The sequence below is a fragment of the Orcinus orca genome, chromosome 6 (genome assembly GCF_937001465.1).
Source record: "Orcinus orca chromosome 6, mOrcOrc1.1, whole genome shotgun sequence".
Lineage (NCBI taxonomy): Eukaryota > Metazoa > Chordata > Mammalia > Artiodactyla > Delphinidae > Orcinus > Orcinus orca.
The window spans coordinates 110,760,773-110,774,182 of NC_064564.1; the positions used below are offsets into that span (position 1 = coordinate 110,760,773).

At 49.3% G+C, this 13,410-nt stretch overlaps 1 protein-coding gene across 1 annotated transcript in view; it reads right to left on the minus strand.

The window, feature by feature from the left end:
* Nucleotides 1–272: 272 nt before the first annotated feature.
* The window catches only part of MAPKAP1 (MAPK associated protein 1), a 231,336-nt gene continuing 218,198 nt past the window's right edge, over nucleotides 273–13,410 (minus strand). Inside the window, exons 12-13 of the mRNA XM_049710710.1 lie at nucleotides 7,758–7,855; nucleotides 273–1,895 (exon numbers count right to left, since the gene is read on the minus strand). Coding sequence (XP_049566667.1) covers nucleotides 1,770–1,895; nucleotides 7,758–7,855 — 224 coding nt within the window. The 3' untranslated portion in view covers nucleotides 273–1,769. The remainder of the gene's footprint in view (nucleotides 1,896–7,757; nucleotides 7,856–13,410) is intronic.

A 13,410-nucleotide genomic window follows, 5' to 3' on the forward strand; every position in this document is an offset into this window, starting at 1 on the left:
GTGTTTCATGTAAATTGCACATGTGCTGTATTTCACGACATGAGAATGGTTGTTGATTTTGTACTTGAAGGAGGTGATGATTTCAATGTCACCCTTGAGTGAAGAGGGTCATCCTGTCTTGCTCAGTATTAAAGGAGGCCCACAGTGCATTTCAGAGCCGCTCGGCACCACATCAACTGCTAGCAAACGTCACCGCCCAGAGTGCTTCATGGCGGTCACCGCCCTCAGCAGTATGTGCGCAAGGCTTCAAGAATTCAAAGAAATACGTAAAAGGAGGTGTTTATGATTTTTATTTTAATATTGAATATGTCACAAGATTTAATGACCAAATTAGTCATTTACATTTTTCAAAGATATCTAAATATAAAATTGCTAAAAATTCAAATACAGATAGCAAGCTACAAATAATATGTCTTTTGTTTCTGGGGTGGATAGGAATGGAAGACATTAGAAAAGGGTGCTTCTGTTGGCTGGACAAAGATCAGAATGAAAGAGGAATTCATTAGGTGCCTCTGTGCAAATGGACCCTCAACTGTGAGAGGCTGTTTCAGCCACGTCGCTTCCTGTACAATGATTTAAAAAACTTTGAAATGCAGGTCCTCAATGAAACCTCAGTCCACCATCTTGGCCAGGGCCAGTGCGAAAGGACGTCACCCTGGGAGGGACCCTGGAGAGGCTGGCGAGGACCACAGAGGCATCAGGTGTGGCCAGAGGGGTGGTGTCAGCAGATACCTGATTCCTTGCCCCCCACCCCCTGGGAGCTGGACCCCTGGCAGCAGCTCCTCCCGCCCCGCAGTCTCTGATGCAGTGAAAGCAGCACTTCCTTCCTGCTCAGACCAGGGGGCAGGCACTGTGAGGAGAGGAGAAACGGAGCCGAGGCCCCTCTGAGACAGCACAGCAGAGACTCTTCTGAGTCCAGAAAAAATCCACATGGGGGTCCAACTGTCAGCTGAAACTTAGACTTGTTATTTAGGAAACAGAAGAGACCACTTCTGGCTGGGAGCTCAGTGTGACCCCCACTTCTCCGAGCCCCGAGCTTTACACGCAGTCCTGCCTTCCTGAAATCAGAGGTGCTGGGATGAGCCGAGGAGAGGAGGCTTCTGAAGGGGAAAATGGCGCAGCCTTGGACACACATCACTCGGTCCCCTTCCTAACTTTAGTAAGATACTATCCTCAAAGCAATGCACTCATTTAAACAAATGGCATAGTTAAAACTATTGACTAAATCCTAAACATTTCTTCTGAAAAATGGAGCCATAGCTTTTCCAATCTGCCTGTTCAATATGGGAACAGATTTTAAAGAGAATAACATAATCAATCCTCTGCCCCAAAGAATGGTCCATCATACCAACCATGATAAAGAGTTTATTAAAAGGAAGAAAAAAAAAAAGAACCGTACATTTTTGTTCTTCGTTTGTTTTGAGAAATTTGATCAAGTTGCAAGGACGCGTCTGGGCACGGCTGTGTACATCTCTGGGCGGGGCCGCCAGGCAGCGAAGATGGCTGCGCAGCTTGTGGCTCCTCTCGGTGTCGTCCGGCCCCGGGCACTGCTAATCAAAGCCATTACCACTCAGGGTTCGGCCCCGTGGCAACGTCCCCAGCTCTGTTCTAGGGGGGTGCCCCCCTTCCCCAAGAGCCCACCAGCCCTGTCCTCGTGAGCCAAGGGCTGGCCTCCCGAGGACTGCAGGACACAGGGTGGGCTCTAGGGCCACCTGGCCCTGGCAGGCAGGCTCTGAGCTATGGCAACAGATTGAAGCTGGAGGCCGGTGTCATTGTTGCCCTGATTTCTTTTCCTTCTGGAAGCTGAAGCTTGTACGTCTGTTCAGTTTTCTTTGTTTTTGAGCAAAATAGTCAGCCCGGGCAGTGCTTGCTCGTGATTCCAGGATGTAGTTAACCTAGAAAGCAAGACAACATAGCCCGTCACTTGTCAGCCACTCTGCTCGCCTGGGACGAGCAAGGGAAGGGCCCTGCCCTGGGCTGGGCGCCCTCCGGGCCCAGTGCCCCCCTGTGCATGGCGTGCAGTCATCACGGCAACCCCGCAGGCTGTGACCAGAGCCCACTGCACAATGGGAAAACACGCCTGGAGAAGACACGAGGCTGGTACAGGCCTTTCAGCCAGTGGTGGAGCTTTTCTGATTCCAGAGCCCGTGGTCCCTCCCAGAAGAAGCCTGTGTACCGGGCTTCCTGGTTCTGCCCCCAGCCTGCCGTGTAGCCCTGGGCTCGCACATAACTCCTCTGAGCCCCCTCTTCCCTTGTCTGAAAGACAAGGACGTCACAGGGATGAAAACCAAACCAAAACAAGGCTCTGTGTTCAGCCTCCCACCAGCAGGTACAGAGGTTCCAACTGGGGTATTTTAATGCTCACAAGCACCCCACTAGCTACGGCTCATTTGATAAAAAAGGGAAGTGAGGCTCAGAGAAGAGGACCAAGCTGCCCGGATCACCGAGCGGTCAGGGTCAAAGCCGGGAGAGGTGCCGTGGAAACTCTGTGCAGGATGCACAGCGAGCTGCCTCCCAGGTCTCCACGTTGCTGCTCCCACCTGGTTCTCTTGGGGTATTTTCAGATTTCCCCCCATGCTGGATGGTCACTGTCACCATCACCTTTGGCACTGAGTACCTGCCTTATCTGAGCCTCACCCCATGTTTGGTTCAAGGGGCAGAGGGAAAATTAAGACTTGGTCCCTGTCCCAAGGACCTCACGGCCTAGTGAGTGTCCAACAGAACAAGTGTGACAACAGATACAGAAGGAGCAGAAAGGAATGGGGAGAGTAACTATCGGGGACATGTGGGGCAGGGAAGGCTTGTGGAGGGGATGAATGAGATGGGTTTTGAGAGACAAATAGGAGTTTGAGGTGTACAAGGGGTGGGGAGAATCAGCACGCATCAAGGCACAGCCGTGGAACACAGCAAGGGGGTGTCCATGAACTGCAGAAGCTTAGGGATCAGTCAAGGTGAGGCAGGGAGGAGCCAGGGAAGGGCAGCAGTGCCGTGATAAGACCTGCACCTGGTGTGAGGATGAGCCCCTGGCTGGGTGGTGGTGGCGGTGGCAGCAGCAGCAGCGTTCGGAGTGCTTTTCAAGGATTGAGTCATTTAACCCTCACAACAGCCTTAGGAGACGGCTGCCATTGTTATCCCCATTGTACAGAGGAGAAAACTGAGGCACAGAAATGATAACGTCATTTACTCGAGGTCACAAAGCTAGAAAGAGTACGCGCCAGGACCTGGACCAGCTCTCCAGGCCCCGGGCCTCCTCAGAGGCCCCCACCCCCTCACCTCCTAAGACTCGGCTCCTTCCACTGCCCCAGCTGCCCTCTGGCTGGGCCTTTCTGAGAACAAACACTGTTTCTCTTCAACCTCAAATATCTCAACGTTATGACTAGAACCCTGACTATTCCTGGCTAGAGAAACGAGCTGCCCCCTCTGTTGATTGTACTCTGAGGGCCACGTGTCCCGTGCCCGGAGCGGGAGAGGCCTCTGCGGACTGAGAAAGAACCGAGGCGCTCCGGGGAGGCGGTGCGGATGCCTCGCCCCGCGTGGGGCTGGGGCTCTGCCACGGTGTCCCCTCCAGGCTTTCTGCTCTGCTAGTCGCCGGCAGCAGGCGTTAAAGGCTGGCGTGTGAGTACAGAAGGCTTGACGCGCTCGGCCCACTGCCTCGCCAAGTTACCAGCTGAGAGCAATAAATCATGAGGCCTGCAGGGCCAGGTGACGATTTGGGACACTAGAGACAGTGCATGGAAAGAAGAGGTTTATCATTCTTAATAAGAGCAATCTTTGGGTTCGACTGTTTGCACACTCAACCCATCTACTGTTTTCAGTGTATTTTTGGCACATGTAACTTGACAAAAGCATTTTAAAATGATCCTCAACAGGCCAACTATTTCCTAAATTTATTATCTTCAGTGCTTTGTGATAATCACATAGATAATTTTAATGGAAGATTAATGTAATAGTCAAAAGATAAAAACGCTCTTTGGTCTGCATTAGCTGGTTAATATGCTGTGGCTTAAGACTTGCACAGTTTTATGCACTATAGAGTGTCTCACTTTCAGTGCATTTTACAGCTTAAGGCATAAAAATACAGGGAGTTTTCATGGTCAATAAAGTCACAGGCTCCATCACTCGATCACGAGAAGAACCCAATTTGAAGAGACCAATGATCCTCTGAGATTCACCTCGAAGCCTGCAGAATTAGGGGCCACGCAGGGCTTAGCTCAATCCCATCTCGGGTGGGAAGGGGCAGGGCAGGTCTGGGACTCCTCAGCTTGGTTCAAGATGAGGCTTCACCTGTATGTGCTCTGTGGCCTTGGGCCTCTTTTTCCTCGTCTATCAAGTGGGGATAATAATGTCTACACTGGGCAGGGCAGTTGCAAAGATGAAATGAGATAATGTACATAAAATGTCTTGTATACAGTCGGTGACCAATAAATGGGTCCTATGGGGAAAAACACAACGAGCTAAAAATAACTTGGAGAGTTGCCTGCTTGTAATAGTTTCTTTGACATTAGCCTCTGGTCCTTATTTCCTCCTTTCAGTTGCAGACACTGGTCAGAGCCCAAGCTGTGGCTCGTCTAAAGTTTCAGTCTAAAGCTCTTATTTTATGTGAAACTCCTCAATTCTAGAACCACCACATGTATTACTTGCGTCTAAGACCGACCTGAGAAGAACCTCTGATGGCAACATTTCTACCAAGTGGGGCCTCAGTCACTTGGTGTTGGTGCAAAGCCCCACGAAGACACTGGGAATGGCAGATTGGGCTAAGTATTTAAACTGCTTTAAAAATCAGAGATCGGAGACGTGAAATTTAATCTTCCATCAGGATCGCGATCATTAGCTCTCTAAATAAATCAGGCTGGGACTTCTCCTGGAGTCTTGTGCATGATGTAATATTTCTACAAGCATTTTCATATGAAAACAGACATTTTAGGAAAGGCGATAGGCCTTGGGGATTTTGCAGAAAAGCATCTGCTTCGAGGGAGCATTTGGTCCTGGAAAATGATTTTTCTGCACTTGTTCTTCCACAGTCTTGCAGTGAAGTCATAAACCTGTGTTTCTGTCATCAATCTGCTGTTGTGAAAATTATTTTGAAAATTATTTTATAAACACAGGATTATAATTTTACTAGAATCCTTCTAGTAAAATCCTTGAATATTTTAATGCTGGCTACAAAAAAAAAAGGCCAGGACTTCCCTGGTGGCATAGTGGTTAAGAATCCGCCTGCCAATGCAGGGGACATGGGTTCAAGCCCTGGTCCGGGGAGATGCCACATGCTGTGGAGCAAGCTTGTGCGCCACAACTACTGAACCCGTGTGTCACAACTACTGAAGCCCGCAAGCCTAGAGCCTGTGCTCTGCAGCAAGAGAAGCCACCGCAATGAGAAGCTCACACACTGCAACGAAGAGTAGCCCTCGCTCGCTGCAACTAGAGAAAGCCCGCAGGCAGCAATGAAGACCCAATGCAGCCAAAAATTAAATAAATAAATAAATTAAAAAAAAAAAAAAAAAAGGCCAGCCCTGACGGGGTAATGGAATATTTCTCCACCTGGCCCCGGAGTGCGGCACACGCTCCCTGGGTCGTCGGGGCATGCGCTGGCAGGTAACTCTTAGCTCGCTGCCTTCAGGCACTCCAGGTGGGCACTGTCCCCTGCCTGTTCCAAGGGGCTCCGATCCGGGGTGGTCTATGAACCCTCTGCTTTCCATCCAACTGGTCACGCTACTCTGTCTTGGCTCTAAACTGTCCTCCTAGCAGCTTTATTCTTTTAATTCTTATCTACTACTTTTGAAAATCTTTTGAAGCCATGAGGACTTTGCCTCAAAACATTTCTGTGAAACAATTCCATTTCATCGAAATCTCCTGTTCAGCTCCTTAAGTCTATGCACACCTGGGAGGTTAGGAGCACAAGTTCTGGAATCTGCCAAACCGGGGTCAAGTTCTGGTTCTGCCTGTCACAACCCTGGCTAAGTTACTTTTTTCCTGAGCCTCAGTTTTCATCTAGAAAATGGGAATGACCTCATAGAGGTGTGAAGGTTCCTTGAGACAGGACAGGTAAAGTGCCTGGCCCAGGTCCTGCACTTTGTGACCCCTCAGTGTATCGTAGTACTTTTATTACTATTACTTGATGACATCTACTCTTAAGAAGAGAACGAATAATCACTTAGGTAGCTTCCCCGTACCATTTAATATTTGCTCTAGCAGCTAATATTAGCCTTATGGTGGGGTAGGGCAGGGTAGGTACCATGATCCCTATTTTACAGGAGGAGAAACAGAGGCCCAGGGAGGTGATGTGACTGGTCAGAGTCACACACAACCAGGGGTGGAGGAGCCCCCTCTGGCTCTAAGCTCTGTTCTGCCAAAGCAGTTCTGTTTTCTCTATCTGGTCATTCTACGTAAGATTTGGCTTGGAGAAAGGATTCTCAGTTTGGAAGAGTCTGCAAATCACTAGACCAGGGCCACTCAGAGTGTGGTACACAGACGGCATCCTCTGCAGCACCTGAGAGCTTCTTAGAGACACAGAATCTCGGGCCCTGACCCATATTTCCTGAACCAATGAGACCCCACAGGAGCTTTTCTCAGCCCGACCCCACTTTGCAAGATTCTGTGTGGCTTGGCCCCTGCAACCTCTCTGCTCCAGACACACAGGCTTGGGTGCAACCTCCCAGCCACACCGCACTCGCCCTGCTTCTCTGCTCCACTACAGGCTGCTCTCTCTGTGAAATGCCTTTTCTCTCTCCTCACCTGGTAAAATGTGTGCTTTTCCATCCATCCTTCAGGGCTCAGCTCTCCCTGCCTCCCTACCCCCTGTACCAAGTCAGTTTACTCTTTACACACCGATGGGGCACCTTGTGACTTATTTAACAGTCTTTTTAAAAATATTTATTTATTTATTTATTGGCTGTGTTGGGTCTTTGTTGCTGTGTGCAGGCTTTCTCTCTAGTTGCGGCAAGCAGGGGCTACTCTTCATTGTGGTGCATGGGCTTCTCATTGCAGTGGCTTCTCTTGTTGCGGAGCACGGGCTCTAGGCACGTGGGCTTCAGTAGCTGTGGCACACGGGCTCAGTAGTTGTGGCTCGTGGGCTCTAGAGCGCAGGCTCAGTAGTTGTGGTGCACAGGCTGAGTTGCTCTGCAGCATGTGGGATCTCCCCGGACCAGGGCTCAAACCCGTGTCCCCTGCATTGGCAGGTGGATTCTTAACCACTGTGCCACCAGGGAAGTCCCTCTCTGTAATTTTCTTAATGTCTCTTTCCTCTGAAAGAGGACAAGCTCACTGAGGGCAGGGACTGGGTCTGTCACTGCAGTATCCTGAGTACTAGCCTGGCACACAGAAGGTGCTCCGTGAGCACTGTTGAGATATGGTAACAGACAATTCTAGCATCAAGCCGGGATGTTTAGAACAGGTTAATTATCGTGATTACTTCAAGGTGTCTTCAAACAATAACAATAATTTCCTCAGAGTCTGTTCCAGGAACCTCAAGGAGCTCCTGAGTGGGGTTGGAGGGAAATAAATGGTACGTAAAAAGAATGAATAAACACATGAAGAAGGAGGATTATCGGGGGACTGGGAGGAAGCTGAAGGGGGTCCTGGCTGGCTGAAGCAGGTGCAGAGCAGCTGACCTGCGGTGTGGCCCAGGCCTGGGTGCTCACCAGCCGGGTGACCCGTAGGCAGTGCAGTGACCCTGCAAAACCGGCCCGGGAGCCTCATGCAGTGCTGGGGGGGGAGCCGGTCCTGCATACGCCGGGTCTGGGCCAAGAAGGAACACTCACCTTGAGCACGATTTCATTGACGGTAGCAGCGTCAGACTCAAAGTAGAGGTGTTTATAGTCGTGATTGCTTAGATACGTGAGTTTAAATATCGCGTGACCTAGAGGGAGAGAGAAAAGGCAGGGTTGAGGGGGCTCTGGCGGGTTACCTTGGGGGAGGCCCCCCGTATTCTCCTCTCCCCTTGTCATTTCAGTTCCAGCGAGAGCAAGTGGAGGCTGCAGGGCTGCAACTCTTCCCAGGAGTCGTTCACCTTCTCATCACAGGTGGGGAGAGAGCAGGCAGTAAACAACAGATCAAACGGCTAGTTATGTCCCATTCCACTCTGAAGGGTGTTCCGGGGACGCCAGATTAGGAAAGCTCTACAGAACTATTTCTACATAATAGTCGCATGGAAAAGGTGGTAGTTTTTAAGGCAGAAGGCCAATTAACTCCAAATTATTTCTCTAAAAATAACTGTGCTTAAAGTCAAATAAATGAGCAACAGGAAGGAGGAAGGCCGATAGTAACGCTATTACCAGGTTCTCCGCAGCCTGGCTCCTGCTGGGAGGGGGAGTCCTGGTCATGTGATCCCACGTGGAGGCTGCTCCCAAGGCCCAAGGCCCAAGGCCCAAGGCCTCCGGTCACTTCCACCCTGGAAGGACGGGTGGACTGGGGGCGGCAGGGGGCGTGGAGAGGCCATGGAAAGCTGCCATGGAAAGCTGGCACGTCACAGAGCAGACTGACTCAGGGGGTCTGACCCCCTGAACACACAAACCACCCCCAGACCCAAATGCTTTTGTAACCCTTTCCTACCACCTTCAGGGCAACCTTGTCATTTCTGGAACTGCTTCCTGGTCTAGCCTCACCTCACTTCACCACTCTCAGATGCCACATGCCAGCCCAGGGCATTGCACATACCCACCTGCCCACGCTTGGGATGTCCCCTCTCATTATCCTGTCTCCAAAAGGTCAGCCAATGCTGGGTACTTTAGCTCAACTGGCACCTCCGTGGGATACATTCCTAGGCACGTTTCTCATGTGGCCTCCCACAGTGCTCGGCCCGTCAAAGAAACCTGCTTACCGTATCACGCCACCTGCAGTCGTGTCCACACCCCCTGTGCCTGTCCTTTGGGCCAAACATGCCAATCAGATTCCCTCCTCTACGTGGAGACATAGGTGCCCGCCGTCCTCACTCCCATGTGACGCTCTCCCTGGCCCATCAGGTCATGCTGTCCTTGGGTCCTGGGAGACCCCTGTGGACCTCCAAGAAAGCCCTCTTTCTCCTTAAGCTATTTTGAAGTTGGTTTCCATTACTGGCAACCAAAGGAGCACTGCTCCAGAGAGACGTGTAGTCAGAGCTCGGTAAACATTCCCAGACCAAGGAGCAGCTGGTGACATCTCTTACCCAGAGGCTTCCTCCTACCAGCCTCAGAAACAACTCCTTGTCTTTTCTGCAGACTTCAGTGCTTGTGAGATTACAATTCAGCATATCCTTTCTATTAGCCCTTCTCATCCGTTGTCCTTTTAATTGAAGCAGTGGCTGGTCATAGTTATTAATAACATATCACCCATATTACTGTAAGTTCACCTCTTTCCCAGAGAAATCTTCCTGGAAACTTTATTTACAGTAGCTAATTCTTCAGATCTTCAAAAATAAACTGATACATGCTTGTGGCCAGAAAAGTTAAGCTGCTGGTATTTTATCCTGGAAACATCATTATGATATACTTTCTGACTATAAATTCAATATTGAAAAAATTAGCTAATAATTTCTGAAAAACCTCGCTTTCCGTCACTTGACAAATTTAGCCTGATTCTAAATCGTGGTACTAAAGTGTTAGAATTTTTAGCTGAAAGCTAATCATTCTGTGAATATATAAATTACTTGTTTCTGAGAAGTGAATCTCACATGAATGGATGTATCTGTATGTATGGACGTGAGCATATGTGTGTATTCTTTTATCTTTACAGGATTCAGCTCAGAATGTCAGAGCCTTGATGGTGATATCACTGTGCGGAAGAACAATGCAGATCTCTCTGTTGGCCATGCTGTGACCAAGCAGAGCCATCTATGAAGGTCACAGGGCTGTGAAGGACAAACAGAGACACCCCCTCCAGGAGGCCTTACTGCTGACACCTGGCCGTGACAGACACAGACACCAGTGCCTGCAGCTAAAAAGGACCAGAAGGTCTTAGGGAGGTCTGTGGACCCGAAGCTTCGGGGTTCACTGACCACTTTGATAAGTGATCTCATGGACTGTCTATACCACCTGCTCCCGCTCGTCACTGACAAAACAAAACCCAAACCTCAAGATACTAGAGCATGTTTCGCCTGAACAACTGGGACACCATTAAAAACCTGTCCTGCACTCTTTAGGAAGAGCCAAATCTACGCATGGCACACGTGACATGCAGTCTGCAGGGGCCCGGGAGCCTCTGGAAGGAAGCCTCCACACCATCCCCTTGGATGGTACGGGCTCACAGAGGGGAGGCCTGTGGTTCATCTGCACACCAATCATAGGACGAAAACAAACTAATCATCCCACATCACGTGTCCGGAACGGCTGCATATTTGGGTCAGGTGACTACAAACACCCCCCCATGTACTGTGCTGAGCTAGGAGGCTGTGTGTGTCCTCTGCCTGTCCCCAGCACTCTTACCAGACCCCCAAGGAAGAGGGAAGCAAGTCAGAGTGATGAAGAGTTCCAGCCCTGACCATCTCACTGAAGCCTCTGACTTATCCGTCCTTTCCAGAGAGAGCATTCACATCACTGAGGGAAGAGGAGACAGAACACCATCTGGAGAACCTGTACTAGGATTCAACAGCTCGGCCCTTTTGTAACTATTACAGAGCCACAGATAGACTATCACACAGCTCAAAACCGGGTGCGGTGCGGTGGGACAGCTACAGCAGACGGCCCCTTCCTGCTCTGTGGGAGGACTTCGGAGGGAGAGCTCTAGTTAACTCAGAGCCACGCTGTCACTCGTGCTGGAGCCACGGAGCATGGGGCCAAGGCGCGCCGAGAGTTTTTGCTGTGAGGCTTTTCCCCTTGCTCCAGGGATCCCTGTTTTGCTGGGTGGCCAGAGGAATGAACACCATTCATGACGAAGAAGGTGATCCCAGGGAGATGCTGTGGAGACCCCAGGGGAGGTGGCTGGCCTGGTAGCGGAAGGGCCACTAGAGACACAGTTTCCTGGAGAAGCCGACGCCTGACTGAGCAGTCTTAGAGGAGGAAGGGGGGTCAGCTGGGTAAACGTGGGGTGGAGAAGGATGCGACAGGGCGAGGACAGAGCGTGGACACACACACGGGGGCGAGAGGCAGCACGCCTCCGAGCCAGGGCTCCGAGCAGGCAGGTTCACGAAGAGTGGGCGGGCAGGAGGTGCTGTGACACAGGGCAGACTAAAGGGCTGGGAACACTGGATTCAACAGCTGAGGGAGCCACTAGTGGACTGTAAGCTGGGCAGTGAATGGTCAAATTGGGCTTTTGGGCATTCACCCTGGCTCACCAGGGCCTGGAGGCAGGGGGACCAGCTGCCACAGTCATCCAGGTAGGAGCATATTCAGTTTTGAGCTAGACAGGAGTAAAAAGGATGCTGAGAAAGGGACTGACTTGAGAACTATAGAGAAGGTAACAGTGGCAGGACTTGGGAATTCTTTTATAAGAGTTAATAAGCAGAATTCGCACTTGTATAATTTCACCTAATCCAAAGCCCACCTACTACAGTGTAACAAGTTAATTGACCTCTTTCTGGAGATGGATCTATCAATAAACATGAGTGGTTTATGCTATGCGGTAAATTTCCACCAGAGGTGTCTGGGAAGGAATCACTGGCATTTCAACACCAGCTGAACAGAACAGGAACACAAAGTGAGAAAAGTCTGTTATCAAAACTTTACCAGCCTCGGGCACCTCTAGGCTCACCTCAGGTAAAGGAGGAAGATGGGGGGGGTCAAATGTCCTCCTCAGCTGCAGCCCATCGGGGCATCTGTCCTGGGGTGTTAGAGGGAACCAGAGGTGGGCAGGTTACCCTTGGAAACTCAAAGAACATCAGCACCTTTCACAGGGAATGAGTAAGCCATAGGGGTAAACTGTCTTTGTAAAAATGCCAGTTGAGAAAAATGATCCAGGCATGCCTTGTTTTGTGGTGCTTTCATTTATTGTGGTTCACAGATACTGCATTTTTCACAAATTGAAGGTTTGTGGCAACCTTGCACTGTCAGATGATGGTTAGCATTTTTCAGCAATAAAGTGTTTTTAAATTAAGGTGTGTAAATTATTTTTTTAGACATAATGTTATTGCACATTTAACAGACTACAGTATAGTGTAAATATAACTTTTATATGCCTTGGGAAACCAAAAAATGTGTGTGACTTGCTTTACTGTGGTGGTCTGGAACCAAACCTGCAATATCTCTGAGGTGAGCCTGTGTATCAGTATGATTTAAAAGAAAATACAAAGTCTAATATTGCAATTAGTCCAAATTATTTTGTTTGGGTTGTTAAATTCTGTTTGGAAATTGAGGCATAACAAAAGCCTGGGATGCAGAGGGGGAAAGTGTGAGTGCTAGTCAGAGACTTGGGAAGAAATCCAGTTCTGCTGTGTTCTAGTGGTGGGACGGTCGGAGGCACTGTCCCTCCAGAGGCCAAGGTTTGCCCGAGAGGAGACAGCATCCATCAGGCATCTCACATGGCACTTGGAAACAGCGGGGGCTCAATGGGTGGTGGCCATCATTCTTACAACTGTGATGGAACTGATGTTTGGCGATAATATCCTCACTGTTCTGACGATTTGGTTTTTAATTGGGCCTTCTTTGAGCAGACTTGCTTTAGAGCTGTAGGAATAAAATGCAATATAATGGGGTATAAAATGTGGCATCTAAGCCCCGGTCACATATCCAGATTTGCTCAGGGCACTGAAACTATACATCGCCTCTGAATATTGAAATGGAAGTCTGGATATGTAAAAATGTATTTTTACTAATTAGCAGTACAGGTGTCAGAAGTGGAGACTTTTGAGCTTTCGTGCTGTAATTTATCATCTGCATTATGAGTTTTAACTTAAACCAGAGGCTGTGCTGAAAAAACGGGGTCTTCTGGTCAATTGAGGGGAGTGGCCATTCAGAAAAAGCTGCTATCATCACAAGATGGGAAAGCTTAGGCAGAGGGCCAGCAGCGCATACACTCCTGCTAAAGGAAGTGCTCCCAGATTTCCACTGCAAATGGAACAGAGATTGTTGTTTGAAAAGAGGCTCCTTTCTAAACGACCTGCGGGCACCGACAGTGGCTGGCAATGACTGGTCAGAGCTGGGACTTCCAAACTGAGCCTGAGGCCCACCTTTGTCTAAAACCCCCCAGGTGTCCCACTTGCCAGGAAAGCCAAAAATAAACTTGAATTTTTTGGTTTTCCTTTTCAATTAAAAAATTATAAAATATATTTTAAAATTACTAGAAATTTAGAAGACAGAGGAAAAACTTCCACACTCCACCCCCATAATACCAACATCCTGGCACAATGACATCCATGGTCTCTTTTCTAGTCATTCTCACATGTCTGTTTTCACACAGTTGTAATCAGATTGTATAGTAAAATTTGGGGAGAATTTTCATTGTTAACATTTTAGCATAGCCTTTTCCTTGTTGCTACATAGTCTCCACAACCATCTTTTTCAACAG